This window comes from Acanthopagrus latus, chromosome 3 (assembly GCF_904848185.1).
Source record: "Acanthopagrus latus isolate v.2019 chromosome 3, fAcaLat1.1, whole genome shotgun sequence".
Lineage (NCBI taxonomy): Eukaryota > Metazoa > Chordata > Actinopteri > Spariformes > Sparidae > Acanthopagrus > Acanthopagrus latus.
In genome coordinates this window covers 14,343,565-14,359,348 of record NC_051041.1, presented here as the reverse complement: position 1 = coordinate 14,359,348, position 15,784 = coordinate 14,343,565, and the positions used below count along the sequence as shown (strand labels likewise).

Sequence of the window (15,784 nt, the reverse complement as noted above, 5' to 3'; positions counted from 1 at the left end):
ATGATTTACAGAGCCTGCCCTAGCAAGGCCCAGACCCCATACAGTGAACAACTGTCCTAGTCAATGTCATATGCTTAAGACTGGAATTATCACTCCACCGAGCCAAGAACCCGCCAACACAAAGGCAATGGGATGCAAACAGCTGCCTGCCAAATACTAGTCTGTTTACCTGTGGTTGTCCAGGCAGCAGACAATATAGATACCTTGTTTGATATTGCTGGCAATACATGACGAGTGGGCGGGCACATGCCTGCAAGATTACAGTAAGTGGGCTGTCCATGTACACACTTAGTCTCCTCTGTACTGACAGCATGTACAGGAACACCCTCTTTCCATCCATCCTTATATATCTATCTACCTGCTTTTAGCACCCTAACAAGAAGGCCAGATAGCTGTGTTTTTATCTCATCATCTCAGGGACCTCCTTCATAATGATGTGTTGTTATTGAGATATTGCAGATGTGCGTCTGGGAAACTCGTGAGTTGTTCTCCTTCAAGTTCACAGATGGGCTCTGCGTGTGACCGCAGAGCAATTAATGTCAATAAGTACTGTATGTCCTTGTCTGTGCTTCTGGGCGTGTGTTTATGCATCTGTTCCAATCCACAGGGTGCTTCCAGTGAGGCTGGACAACACAAAACACCACGCTACATTAGGCGCCACATCCCCGCTGATAGAGATCTCTTCCTGTGTGGTTCACGCTCGTGATGAGACATCTCACCACTATCTAATCATCGTAAACTGAGAATATGCTGTAAATACAGGCTGGTAATGGGCCCAGCAGCCACTAGACACAAACAAGAATATTTCAGTATGTTTGGAATAGGCTTTTGTGGGCATTAGAGGATGCGAAACAGGCTGAGCATAATGAAGAATTGTTCAATGAATTAAATTTCATTTTGGGGATGAGAAAATTACAAAAAAGGCATTCGAGAGATTTAATATCAAAACAGGGATAATGTCTTCATAAGATCTCACTATCAACAGTTTTCTCAAGAACTGCTTATGGACAAAACAAACAAAACTGTCTGCGTGACCGGAAGCCACTCAAGGACAGTTTTTTGTTTTTTTTTAACGGACAACAGGTCCCTGAAATTGCTCCCCATTTTCAGTTGACGCAGAATGCCAGACCTGAGGCTGTCCGATAATGGGAAGGACGCTTAATCAATACTTTATCAACCTCCCAGCGACAGCAATACGTCTTGGTTGGAGGCAGAAGCTTTCCTTGAGACAATTAAAAGTGGTTATCACCATTAGCTACAGCCTTCAGATAACTTAAATGGCGGAGGTGAGATAGCTTTTTTCACCATTAAGTCAACTCCGATGTTCTCTCCCGGTGACCGATCCCCTTCAGGCTGGGTCATTCGGAGGTTTCCAGCGCACACATGCAATCACTCACACACGCACACGGACGTAGACATGCACACAAAAATATACAACTGTCTCATCTGGAAGTATATTAGCCGGGGTGAGGTCAATGGATCGACATGTGAGACAGACCCCTTTTATCGGCACTTAAAGAGAACAGCGGCGTGTAATGACTCCCCTGACAGCAATAGTGAGAAAAGGAGTAGGAGGGAGGACAAGGGGGAAACACTGGCCATGCAAGGCCACCGCATGCGTGTTAAACGTTTGTGTGTGACAGAGAGACACAAAAAAGGTTTAAGGGACTGAATCTCAATTCTCCGAAATGGGAAAGTTAGCTGACTAAAGCAGCTACTTTAATGGAAAACAGGGGGAGCTGAGTGGAATCACATCTCATTTCAATTTGATGACACGGGCTTGTTGACTGCCTGTGTATACTACCAACCACTGAGCGGGAACTTGCCTCAGATCCTCATTTACACAACAATAATGTGAGTAAGGCTCACTGTGATTCATATATTTGATGTTTGAACTAGAGGGGACCTGCTGAAACAAACACTCAACCACAAGCTCAAACTCACAGAGAAGTGAGATAACTACTGTATGGTCAAATGAATGAGGGCAAAATAGATGTGGACCAGTTCAAATTTCTTCAGTTCAGATCTGATTCCGATGAAGCTGAATTTGGGTATCTGCCACCAGAAATATTTTTTCTTGATTATTATCATTACTAGCAGTTATAGTATTTGTATTTTTGGTGGTGGTGGTATTATGTGTAAAGTTGCATGAGGCTGTATTAAACCACACAGAGCTTCCTACAGACCAACAGCCATTATCCTCTTACATCACACTTAGGGTGGGAAGCTGAAAATGTGTACTTCTGTGTTCCAGTCCTATAAATGAAGGGAATCTGACATACAATTTTACTGTGCATGATTGATCAGCAACAGAAAAGACTGTAGGGACATCAAGCCACATTTCATGGTAAACCAACTAATTTGATAACCCACTAGCTACCGTTAGACAACAGTTAACATCAACCACTTCATAGTCAACATTAACATGTTTGATAGTGTGACACAATGCAATAGGAAAGGCATGAATTCATTGTAAAATATGAACACGTTAAAGCCAGAAAGTGAAAAGACACCGGATGTAATCAAACAGTAACATTAGCTAGTAAGTAGCTCCTGCGTGAATATGGTCTATTAAAAACTGTGTTCTTCTGAAAGCCGGTTGTTAGCTTCTGTTACCGGGTTTTAACAAATGTCAGCTACTGTTGCTCTCTGTCAGCGGAGCAGAGAACACGCATGAAGTCACATCCTTTGCACTGACGCCCACAGTACTTGTATAGGCAACCGAGAGAGTGGGAGAGAGAGAGGGGAAGGTCTCCTTTCTCACATCACGTTACAATCTTCTCACAAATGGCCAATAAAAAATTATAATACATGTACATTACTACTAATTGCTGTCCCATGGAGCCCCTTTGAAAGAGCAAAATGTGAAAATGGACAAAAATACATTAAATCTAAATGTATTCCAAAGTAATTTATTTGAACTCTATGTTAAGTAGGCTTCTTATACAAACAGGTGCAGGAGAGCAAATTGCAATGGCAACTCCTTTAAAGTTTTGATAAACTTCAGTAGAGCAAGCGCACAGCAATGCATAATCAGCTACTAGTAAGCAAATTTCTGTACATAAGTCATAGGTGAATTTCAGAGTTCCATCAGCGCAGCTCGCTACACGGATCATCGACATCAGTCCAATATCCAAAAAGTGAATTATATCAGTATCGGCATCTATTATAGACACTGGATTGTATCAGTCCTAAATACTCTGTGAGAGTTAGTATATACCTTGGACCATCGTCAAAATCTTTCACTGATGATGGCAAAACAGGAAAAATGGTGGTGGCTGACCAACCTGCACGGATGATGTGTTACCACACACCCTGTTGTTTTGAGTTGAGGCTCAAAGGCTTGACGGCTGATAACGTGACAAAGAAATGCAGGTGACGACGCATCAAACCTCAAACACTGGAACCACAGATTCATTAAGTTTCTGTCGTCCGTGAGCAAACAATCACACACACACCAAAGTATGCAGATACAAAGACACACAAGCCGCGCTGGAATCCCCCACCCTCCTTTCACACACGCTAATGCACACAATAAAGACTTATTTTGTCTCATTCCCTGGAGGTTAGTATATTTTGGTCTGTGAGTGTGTATGCACGCGCATGCATGCTTGCGGCGCCCTGTAATCCTCATGTGGTTTCACCTTCATGCCAGGGACCCATTTGTCTTCATTATCATCATACGGCTGGAGGAAGCAGATCTGTTAGGGCTCGTGGCAACAGCAATGCCTCTCTGTCTTGGTATAAAAAACAACTTCACTACCTGGACGTTTGTCATATCACCCCACCACAGGACTGGAGACGTTAAGAGGGAAATAGAGCCTCGTACCTCAATGAAACTCCATTTCCGACATTTCCAGAAAGACGGCTGAAAATTAGAGTGATGGTTGTGCTTACAGTTGTTAAGTGAGGAGTGGTTTATGGAGAGCATTTTTTGTCAGCGTTTTGTTTAATGTGGGAATTTTTGTGACAAAACGCTCTGAGCAAACCGCACCGTCAAACCTGCCGCCGATCTATTTTTTGGGTAATAAATATGCTATTTCAATCCAGTTTGTGAGCAAAATGAAATCAGAAAAGCTTTCTTTTTACCCACAGTCCTCTTTAGCACATCAGGAAAAAAGACAAAAAACTGCAAGCACCACAGAACCCCTGGAAGCATGACAAAGTCGACGCTAACAAACTTGGACAGAGAACGGATTTTCCAGGCCCAATTATAGTAGAAAATCTTTTAAGAAAGTCCTGGCTCAGCCCTGCAGAAAAATGATGGGAGCCCACATAGCTGTGTAATCACAAGGCCAGGGTGTCACAAGCGTTTAAATGTTCACCGATCTGATCAAAGTCTCACATATTACTCCTTGGACCTTATTCGTTCCCACACATCTTTACCTCCAAACAACACTCTTACACCTCGTCAGCCTAGGGACCACCATGTCCGCACCCAGACGTGGCTGGTGTGTTTTTACTAGGAACACACCTCAATTATAGAAACCCAGGAACAGGACTGTTATTTCACTAATCACCACTTCAAAAACAAGAGTCGAATCTTAAGGAAAAAGCAGCGAGATTATCGCTAATTGCCTTCGCAGCTTGCTGTGGAGCACATCACAGGTATAGGACACTCGCAGCAGCAGACACTTTCGCTTAGCTTCCCCTTCTCACTGTGTGTTGCCCATTACATTTTTGACCACCACCGGAGCAATTCATTACCCTCTCTATGCCCCTCACAATGCAAGTCCATTGGTATGGAGATGGGTGTAGCAGGAAAACGAAGTAAAGCACATTAGTGGACTCCTAGCTGAGAAGAAAGGACCCGTTAAATCAAACAAGAGCCTTTTTTTTCTTTAAAACAGTGACGTGAATGGTCAAAACGATGGGGGACGTGGCTAGAAAAACATCCAGGTGGCTGCAATTTAAAAAAAAAAAAAACAGGGCACAGACGCATTTGGGTGCAATCTAAATTGCAAAAACCCGGTGCGTGCAAAAGGATTCCGCAAGACAGGTGAACATACACGCATGAAAAGAAAAAGGAGGTGGGTGGGACTGTGTGCCTGTGTATGTTGTGCAAGGCCGGGATACTCCCAGGCCTATAATTACACCGTGGTGGGAGTGAAGCTGATAACAGAGGCCTGAGGATATCAACGTCAGTGAGGAGGAGAGGAGAGGAGAGGAGAGGAGAGGAGAGGAGAGGAGAGGAGAGGAGAGGAATAATAAAAGAAGGGGATGGCTCGCGCAGCGTGACACCTTATCAAACACCAGCTTTTCTCACTGGCACTGCTTTTTCATTTCCTCCTCGATAGTTATCTAATGACCCCTACAACACATGAGCATGCATACAAACATGCACACCAAGCTCCATTAAAGGAAAAAGCCATGTCACACAGCCCACACAGTTTGTGCATTTACATTGACTCTAATAATTCAATTACAACCTATGTAAGGCCATACTGATTCTCAGAACTGTCACATAAGCCCCCTTAACTGAATTATCTTACTCACATTAAGGAAGTAATCGGAGTACAGCTGGGTTGAACATCCGTCTTTCTAATGACCGCTGGCATATACACAAGATTGATGAATGCAAATACAATAACACACACAGCGGCTTTTGGATATGACCCCAATAATCACAGAACGATGTATGACATTATCACTTTAAATCCAAGATTGAAATCAAGTTACTATAAAATATGTAGGGCTGCAACTAGCAATTGTTGTGATTATTAAATACAGGGCTCCCGAATCACTTTTCACAATGGTTGCACTGGTGCACCTTTCTTTTTAATTCAGGTGCACCAGCGCATAATCCAGGTGTACACTAAATTTAATTTAATTAACTAAAAACTGCGACCAATGAATACATTTAGCCGCACTGACACATTTTTGGGGCATGTGTGCAGCGTAGGTAGTCGCACCCTGAGGCCCTGGAATATTTTCCCCATTACGCAATGAATCGTTAGTGTCATAGAAAAAAACATACACAAATAAATGAATAAAGATTAAACTACATAAGATCCATCAAAAGTTGTCAGAGATCATGGTGACACCTTGAAATTCTTATCTGGCCAACAGTCCCATAGATTAATATTAGACAATTAAGAGAACCAGCGAATAATTCTATTAGTCAAGCTGCAACCACAAAATGTTTGGAATTTTTGCGCCATCTTTCATGCCATGTCATAACCGCAAAACAAATCATTTCAGCTCTATCAACACGTTTTGTGCGTGTTTGCAGTAACTGAGCGATTCATGTACGTCTGTAACCCCCGTGGATGAAAAGTGCTTACAGCGATGTGAAACTAATGTACTGGTCAGCACCAGTGACTGTCCTTCTGATGACATCCTAACAATGACAGCAACAACAGAACATAACGTATGGAGATAACAGTCCTTGGTAATGTTGATTCTTTCAGCATTGCAGCACTCTGTTGCTATGGGGACATGCCTCACTCTGAGCAAAAAAAAAAAAAAAAAGGATAACGAAAAAGAAAGTTAAGAAAGATCGTCCTTGAGGCCCCACTATTCAACCGTGGACTGTAATATGCTGAATGCTGTAACGGTATACAGCACATTCCTCTATGCTAAAGACTGGAGCTCTGCCAGTCTTCCTCTAAGGGCAGGAGTGCACCATAAGTTTGCTGCAGCGTAAATATTATTAAGGTAATGCAGAGTACAGCATATTTACTGTATGCTTTTGTACAATACTACAGCAGTGTTTACTATAAGTGTTCTTGGGGTAACTGCAGGTCGAATCTGACCTGGATTTCAACTTCAGAACTTTCTTTCTTGTTGTACTTTTGAACAACCCCGAAAATTAACAGACTACAGAAAGCACGTCCCCCTAACAGATGCCCATTCAGCACAGGATGACCTTATAGCTTTCAAATGAGAGGGAGGAAGCAGGCTTTCAGCATTCACGGGAGGAGGGGGGAGGAGGAGGAGGAGGGCACGTCAGGGACCTTCCATCGTGGCATTGTCCAGACTCTGTTAACCCACCAGTGAGGTGCCTCTCTCTCTCATCCAGTGGAGACAACAGAACATTTACAGGTCTCTGGCCCTTTCAGCCTCCCGCACAATAAGGGGATGTTAGGATTCACAAGACTGTTGGTCATCTCCCCATTCAGGAGATGCGAGCACCCTCCTGTCCTAAGTGGCATGCTGGGAAATAGTCACATTAAAAGCAGTGGCTCCGTAAAAAAGGGAAATGAAGTGTAAATCGCCAGCCAAAAATGACATGACGTTTTGTTCTCCTAAGCTCTTCACAAGACAGACTTGGAGTTTGCAGCCTGCTTTGTCACACTCAAGAATAAAATCATTAATTAACTCATTGACCTAAACTCCGTGCTTTTAAAGCTGGGACCACTGTTTTTGAGTGTGCAAGAGAGGAGCTGTGGAGAGAGTGCAGTGGCCCTGAGTGGGTCTTTCATCTTCCTCTGTTTATTGAGAAACAAAACACGTGCCTCAAAGTGGCCCAATTAGAGAAGTGGGAGTCACAGTGCATCTCGGGACTGGCATAGGGGAGCACAAACACCAACTTCTGGGAACAAAAATGCACTTTCACTCTGCATTTTGTCAACATGTGATGAGAATTCCCAGAAAAAGAAGAAAAGAAAAAACTAACGATTTCCAATGCAAACAGCCTGTTTCATATCGTTCTTGTTTTTTGCGGTCGGCTGGACATTGGTTTAATTGCTCCCATGATTACATTAGAGTCCAGCGTAGACGGTTATGTAATTCTGTAGCATACTGACTTATGCCTGACGACAACAAAATCTGTGTTTGGCTTCATTCATCAATAAAAGTTTGGCTAACCTCTGTTTCAATACTTTCCCCGTGTGCAGCATGTAACACGTCTGCAAATGAATTACTAAACATTTGTTACGACAATGGCAGCGGTTATAATGCAGCTAACAACTTGTTATTAAATTCCCCACGCGCTTCGCAGACTTTAAACACAACACGAGAGGAGAGGGGAAACATGTAGCAGCCGTGTGCACGCAGGTAAACACCAGTCAAAGTTAGCCTCGTGTGTCCGAACAAGGCTGCTGTGGTGTTTAACTTAAAAGTACAATGGGTCGAGAAATAACAATAGAACAAGTTGCTTTGTGTTCACGGTGCACTCACCTGCGATACTAACGGAATAAGCGTCTGCTCCACCGAGCGAGTTTTGATTTCCAGCCCGGAATCAAAGTTGCTGTTGCCGCACGGAGATGAAGCCATTCCCGCCGAGCTCGAGCTCTCTCTCCCCCCTGGCTGCCTGACACACAATGCACGGCACCGCTGAGTTCACCCGGAGCCTCTTTTCCCTTTTCCGCTGTTTAGCGGCCGCAAACTGCTGTAACGGACTTGCTGTCACACACCGGGGTTTCGCAATTGGTTACACGGTCGTCTATCGAGTGGCTCTCCACACACACACACACGCACGCTGTTTTTTAATCCACTCCGGCTCGGTGGTTGTGCCGCTGCGCCCGCTTATGTCCATGTAGTTTACTCAACAGCGGCGGGGAAGCGGACTGCAGCACTCCACTGTGGGCAACCACACGCGCGCGCACTTACGCACACACACACACACACACACACACACACACACAGTCACAGACAGGTTTTCACTGCTAATGTGCAGCTCCTGGCTTTCCCAAAGTGCAGCTCATCATTTGTTCACAATCGGGATGGTAGCTTTGATTTTTAATCCACCTGTTCATCCATCTGATGCAGTCAGGCCTAACTCAATGCAATAGTGCAAAACAGATTTAGATTTTTTTTTTTATTTCTAAGTATTTGAAAGTCAGTGAGTGCATCTATCTGTCTGGTCACATCTTGGAGAAAAAAAAAAGGGGGGAGATTTGGTTTTTAAAAATTCATGCAACGCTTTCATGCAAATTGCGATGATGGGCCATAGGTGTTTTAGATTTAAAATCTAATCCGGTCCGTCCGTGCGGATTCGGAGGACTTTGCATCCAGTGGCCCTCCAGAGAGAGGAGCGATGCTTCCCTTGCTGCACAGCTCCAGTTTGATCCCTGAGACAAAGAATCCCACATCATCCCCCTGGAGTCTGAGAATCCCTTATCATCCTCTCCAAGTACACACCAGATATGTCAATCAAAGCCCGCTGCACTGAGCCGCATGGGACAGCCACGCCGGCTATCTTTTAAGAAAAGTTGCCAACTTTACCTTCCGTCTGTCTGGAGGAAGAAGTCACTCTCCAAAACTAAGGAGTGGGCCCTTAAGGTGAATTAACAGTGGTTCCAAAGTGTTTGTTTATGATCTCGAACAGCGCTGGTTAAAATCAGAAAAAAACTGGTGTTAAAGGTTGTTTAAGAAATAAATGTGACACAGCAGCTGATGTTGTTTTGATATCTAAGCCAAACTGTAGAGCAGACCTGGCTGAATTTTTCTGATCAAACTGCAATAGAGTTATCCTCTTGCAGACAGATTTCAGATGGAAGTGCTGAAAATCTGTCTGCCAAAGCATCGCCTGAAACCCATCAATAAAACCCATCATTCCCATTAGACTGTTTGAAGTTGTGGACTGCTTGACATAGCCTACAGTAGATGTGTGGGGTTTTTTTTTTGTATATTTACTTTTTGGTAAAGGCAGAATGATGTGATGCACAAGGTACACGCGGGCTGAACTCCCCCACAGGTGTATTTTTGCCTGAGATGATATGTTCCTGAGAGTAATGGCACAGTGACATTTTATTTCAGACAAACTGACCGACTTGGAGGTTACAATGACTCACCGGGATGTTATTTCTAGATGTGATAATTATGGTGTCGGGAAGAGACTATCCAGCATCCTCAACTGCGCAAGATCCGTAATTTGTACCTAATACATTCTTTTGTCTTTATCTGGCGTCGTCGAATTGATGTCTCCTGTCTGTATCAGGCGGTCTGGAAGTCATTCTGTGAGGAACAAATGCTTTATCCGCGCAATACATCGCCCCTCTTATTTTTTGACCCACTGACTTGCATCCATAATAGGACTCAGAATTCTTTATCACCACCTGGATCTGAGCCTGACCAAACTTTTGCCAAATTCTTTGTATCCTCGAGAGGATCCAGTAGCTATTTCTAACTTTACAAGTGCAGCCGCTGGATGATGAGTGGTGAGGAACACTTAATGTTACACACACACACACACACACACACACACACACCAGATGGCTGAGTGCAGATATGGCTTATAAGCACCGTGGCACTGTTAGCGCGGGGCTTTCTGCTGCCTGCTTTATCATCAACTATGGTGGCTGGCTAGCACTCCGTCAGCAGTGGAGACAATGGCCGTGTGTGTGTGTGTGTGTGTGTGTGTGTGTGTGTGTGTTAAGGCTGTCTGCGCTCTCAAGCCCGGCCAGTATTTATTTAAAACCCCAGAGCTATGCTTTAGTTTAACCCCTCCCTGTTTACATAGGTTTCCCTCCACACTCACTCACACACACACACACACACACACACACACACACACACACACACACACACACACACACACACACACACACACTGCATCATTATGAAGGCATGCAAGCAGTTTGGCTGTGAGCAGACAGGGCTGCGTTCCACTTTGATGAATGGCTCTACTACTAACTAGATAATATCTGTATGTGTGGTGTTTGTGTGTGTGTGTGTGTGTGTGTGTGTGGTTTTTTTGTTTTTTATTTTGTTTTTTTTTTTAGTTAATCTGCTCTGAGGCTCTCTCTTCCGAGCGATGAGATGATAACAAGCACCACTCGCATTGTGCTGTATCAACTTGTGCTGGCTTAAATGATTCTGGTCACAGGAGATAAGTCCGAGAGGCAGAATTGAGATAAGACATAATGATACATCCTGTAATATTGCGGTGGAAAGGGTTCAGTTATCATCCAGACAAATAGCTGCTGAACAAACACAGTAGCGTGCATGTACTCATCGAGTTTTGTCGGTGCCATGTGTTTTTCTAGCTGAGAAGCAGGCTTGTTTTTTTTTTCTAAATAGCATCTCATTCGTTCTGGAATATTCAATAATTGCTGCTCTGTCTCTAATCTCTTTTAGGCACGTTGCATTTTGACGATTTGCCTGAAAAAAACCTGTGCGAGCAGGAAGTCCCTTCTGCGTGTACTCATCTCCACAGTCCAAGGGTATTACTCATTAAATAAAAGATGCTTATGCATAGTGTGATTGTGTTGCTAACAGCTGCTACTGTCTCTTTTTCGTGCTTTAGAAGTGCTGACTTCTCCTCTCTCTCTCTCTCTCTCTCTCTCTGTCTTTCTCTTTCTCTCTCTCTCTCTCTCTGGATCGTTCTTTTTGGCTGTACAGCTCCTGGGACAGGAACTGCTGAGCCTGAAGAGATAGCGATTTTGCACACTGCAAAATGTAAAATGAGTGCACTCAGTCATATTTTCCCTGTTGGATAAGTAGGTTGAAAAATTTGGGATTCAAAGGAAAGGATTTTGGTGGAATGTTCAAAGAATTTTATCCCCTCCTGCATTTCGGGATCTCGAGAAAAACAATTCATGCATACCTCGCGTGTGCATATACCGTGTTCTTGGCCCCCCTTCATGCATTTTTCATACAAGATGATGTTTCGTGTAGTTCTCACACCACAATTCACACGTTACGATTTGCCACCGGGGGGAGAGATAACCCTGAGATCGGAATACTTGCACTCTAGGTTGTCGTGTCCTTGACAGAGACCTGCAGTTGAACTCGCCCTCTCACAACGATACAGTGACCGGAGAGGCCTGTGTGAAGGAGAAGAGGTCAAACTGAGGTGAGGGATTCGGCTTGCATATTTAAGTTGGCCGCACACTGTTTTCTACTCACCAACCCTGAATAGCTTAACAGTTTAAAGGTCCAGGACTCTTTCGTAATGTTAGATGAGTTCAATCCTGGCTGGCTCACAGGTGTTTATGTTCATTCAGACTCTGGCTCAAGCAAAAATGACACTACTCACAATGAATAACAAACACATGCCGCAGAATTAGAAACTGGATGAAAATCAAACATTTTAATATCTTCAAATGAAAGGAAGAAAAAGAAAGAAAAAAAACGTCAACCCCGAAACAGCAGTGCTAATAAGGCGCGGGTCATCTGTCATTTACGGCTCTCCTGCTGCCAAGCAGGCGCCCCTCAGGGGCAAGGCTAATTTAATTGCATGTAAACACAAGCAGGCAGCAGCAAAGTGCCATGCAGACACACATCCCAGTAAGCCCGGCTTTTCTGCATCTCCATTTCTGTTGTTACATAATCACGGACGCCTCACATATACTCATTATCATTCAGATTGCGTCCAGAACTTCTTTGTTGAAGGCAGACTCGTTTGTCAGAGATGTTCTCTGCAGTTTGAAGTGGCAGCATGTAATACATAAATGGATACGTTATGCGGGACCTGTGTGTTCTTAAACACACCGGTCACTTCCAAACATTAAAATGTGTCCATGTGCACAGGAGAAACTCATACATTTCGGCCTTTGATGGTGTATTTTCATCTGATACCATGGTCTAGGTACTCAGTTCTGGTTGGCTGCAGGATGTCAATTAAATACAGACACCTGTTCACCGTTCGAACTGAATGCATTGTAGCCTGTATCTAAAATGAGACTTGCTAGCTTAAGGTTAGCTTTCCAGCTAATAGCTGACGCAAAGGGTTGTCAACATAATGCTCGATTAGGTGTCCATTATCAGGAATTAATGGGGCGACGGGGAGGCCAGATCATCATTCCTGCTCTTGCAGGAAACTATTTTATGAGTTTCTAAAGGTGGTGTAATATGATGAGAAATCAGCAATTACTCATCACGTAACAGTAGAATCTGAATGTGATTTTAATTCCCCTTCAAGGAGATAATGCATGTCAGGGAACATACTCTTCATACTCTCATTTTGTAGATGTATTATTTTCATTACTTAGATTTTCACTTTTATGTTCAGTACCAAGCATACTTTCTCTTTACGCTACACCTCTGACTGAAAGCTCGGAGAGAACATTCACAGTGAACCGCTGCTAAAAACTGTTATTACCTGAGATCTTAAAAGTGTAATCGTATACATTTATAGTCATTAGGCATGCCTCTTACGTCTCACCCACAAAGTTGAAACATGCTTGTCTGTTGGCGATGGGGCAAATGGCATTGCACAAGAAAGACACTCCAAATGCCCCGAGAATATTTTTAGTGTGAAAAGAAAAACAAAATGTCTCTCTATCATCCCTCAACAAGTTCATTATGGTAATTCCCTAAATTACTATCCACTCTCCTAAGAAAGCTTCGGAATTCCTCAGGCGGGCTGAGTTATTGAGCACTCGGTACCAACATATGGCACAATGAAACCAATGAATAAAACATTTAAGGATGTTATCTACATTGTGAAACGTTTAATTTTCCTCTTTCATCAATACTTAAAGCACACCACAGTGAGATGGAGATCCTCTTAGGCATCACATGACAGATGATCACAGTTTCTATGTGTCAGGACCCTGCTTGACATCAGTACTTTTAAAGACCAACAAATCAAGCAAAATCAGATTGATCCCCACCCACTATATTTGCTAACATAATCACAGACACTATGTTCCATTTACTAACCATACACGCTTGCACTACAATATCTCCACTGTTTGTGTTAAGAATCTGACCTCCCGGCAGCGAACTAATTAGCAGGAATATGGCTTTCAATCTGTTGAGCGCTGTAGTCACATAATGAGGGCGTCAAAGCCGATGCAGAGTGTGTCCACGGGCTAAATCAAATTGCTTTCCTTGGATGACCCCGTCATTGCTGGCAAAGGGAAGCAGTTAACCGTCACCCTGGTGCAAAAAACATGCTCGGAAAAAACTAATCATAAAGGCCTATCCTTACACAAAATGGCACAGGAACGCTCCCTAAATAAACCTCCTCCCCCCCTCTCTCTTCCTCTCCCGCGATGACCTGTTCAGTTTGATCAAACTAATCCTGCGTTGTGTAAGCAGGTGGGGAGATTTCACTGCAAGACGGTGATGAATGAATAGCCGGAGCGGTATAAAAGATAATAGAGATGTTTTTGCACAGACGCAGCTGTTTGGCTACGCCCCAGCTTTCGCCTCTGCTGCCACTCCTGAGACGAGGGCCATAGATGCACGGGCGTTCTCCACAGAGAGGTCGTCTCACCCTGCCAAGTCTGTCTAAATCCTGTCTGAGGCTGAGTGAGGAGGGATAACAATAGCAAGATGAACACAATCTATTTTCTCCTCAAGTGTTGGCGACAGTGCGCCCGTTCCGTCTTTGTCACGCGCACGAACCACAAGTCAGCTCAGTCAGCGGCAGGCCTAAAAAAATGCGAACAGAGCCAGCCAACCATTCCTCCGTCCCTTCTCACTTCCTCATATTATCCGGCTCTATCCCTGTTTGTCTTTGCTACGTTGTCATTTATCATATAATCTCAAGGGTTCACAGATGCCATCGCATTTCTCTCCCCCCATCACATCAAGTGGGTGCCTGGAAACTCCTTGTGACAAAAGTGTCGCCTCAACCTTTGAAATCTGAATCTGAAAAAGGACCCAGGGGCTTTTTAAAAAACAAAAAACCAAAAAAAAAAAAAAACAGGCAATGCTGTCCGGCTGGCAGCTAGCTCAGCTGTGACCAGTCACCCTCGGTCAGTGCTCAGCAAGGGGATAATACAGTCGGACACAGCGGTGTGTGTGTACTGTGGCATAGTGCAGAGTGTCATCTGTTATTTAGTTCATATATGGTGTGTTTGTTCTGGTTCTCCTCTGCCTTAGACCCAAGCAGAAATACACACCTGCATAAGTTTGCCTTCACCTTTGCTATGAGGTGCTTGAACTTAATGGGCCTCAAACAATAATAAAGACACACAATGTGGTAGAAAGAGGCTACCAAGCAGTCTTGTTATTATGGTTATCAACAGTATTTCCATTCATTTTAAATATTCAAAAAACTTTATTCAATGTTTTCTCTGCCACTAACTGACACCTAGTAGATGCAGCAGGCTGGTTTGAAGGAAAGGGAACCAAAAAATGAAAATTCTGTCATTATCCACTCACCCCCATGCTGATGGACAGTCAGATGAAGGTTCGTGGCCCACACAACATTTCTGGAGCTTCACAGCAAAACAGCATTGCATCCTTCTCCCAAACAACCGATGTAGATGGCAAGTTGTTTCAAAATCTTAAAAAAAACAACTGCATAAAAAACACATTAAATGGCTCCTAATAGTTCATTCAGCCAAATCCTACATCTACGGAAACCCTAAGATCCAAAAATGGATTTGAAACAAAGTTATTTATGTCCCTCACACAAAGCTGTCCTTAGCTTAGGTGCTACGGTGAACATTTGGGCTTTAAAAAATTGTAAATAGCATCTTTCTAAAATCTATTTGGGACCTAAGAGCAACTTGATGTTTTCTTTTGGTTGTTTTATTACGTTTTAAAACAAGTCCCCATCTTCTTCAGTTGTGTAGGAGGATGCTGCAGCGCTGTTTTGCTGTGTAGCTCCCAAAATATATTTTGTACCGCGGATAACTGTCCATTGACACGAGATTGCTTAAATAATGACTCAGTTTTTATTTTTGGGTGAACTCATCCTTTAATGAAGTCAGGGACCAACCTCCATCATCTTAAATCTCTTCAAACAAGACTCTAAACACCCACCGACATTGTTTTGTTTGACCTTTGACTCAATGTAGGAAGTTAAAGAAAAAGCATCTCGCCCAATCAATCAACTTATCATTGCCTTTTTCTCACAGAACTGTTAAATTGTGCTGATTAACTGCAGTGACAAAAATAAACGTATGCACATTTTAAATTGGAGTTGCGTCTCTGAATT

At 43.4% G+C, this 15,784-nt stretch overlaps 1 protein-coding gene across 1 annotated transcript in view; it reads right to left on the bottom strand.

The window, feature by feature from the left end:
- Nucleotides 1-8,516, bottom strand: part of ctnnal1 (catenin (cadherin-associated protein), alpha-like 1) — a 53,362-nt gene extending 44,846 nt beyond the window's left edge. The window contains exon 1 of the mRNA XM_037093360.1: nucleotides 8,122-8,516. Within this exon, the coding sequence (XP_036949255.1) occupies nucleotides 8,122-8,217 (96 nt within the window). The 5' untranslated portion in view covers nucleotides 8,218-8,516. The remainder of the gene's footprint in view (nucleotides 1-8,121) is intronic.
- Between the last annotated feature and the right edge of the window lie 7,268 nt (nucleotides 8,517-15,784).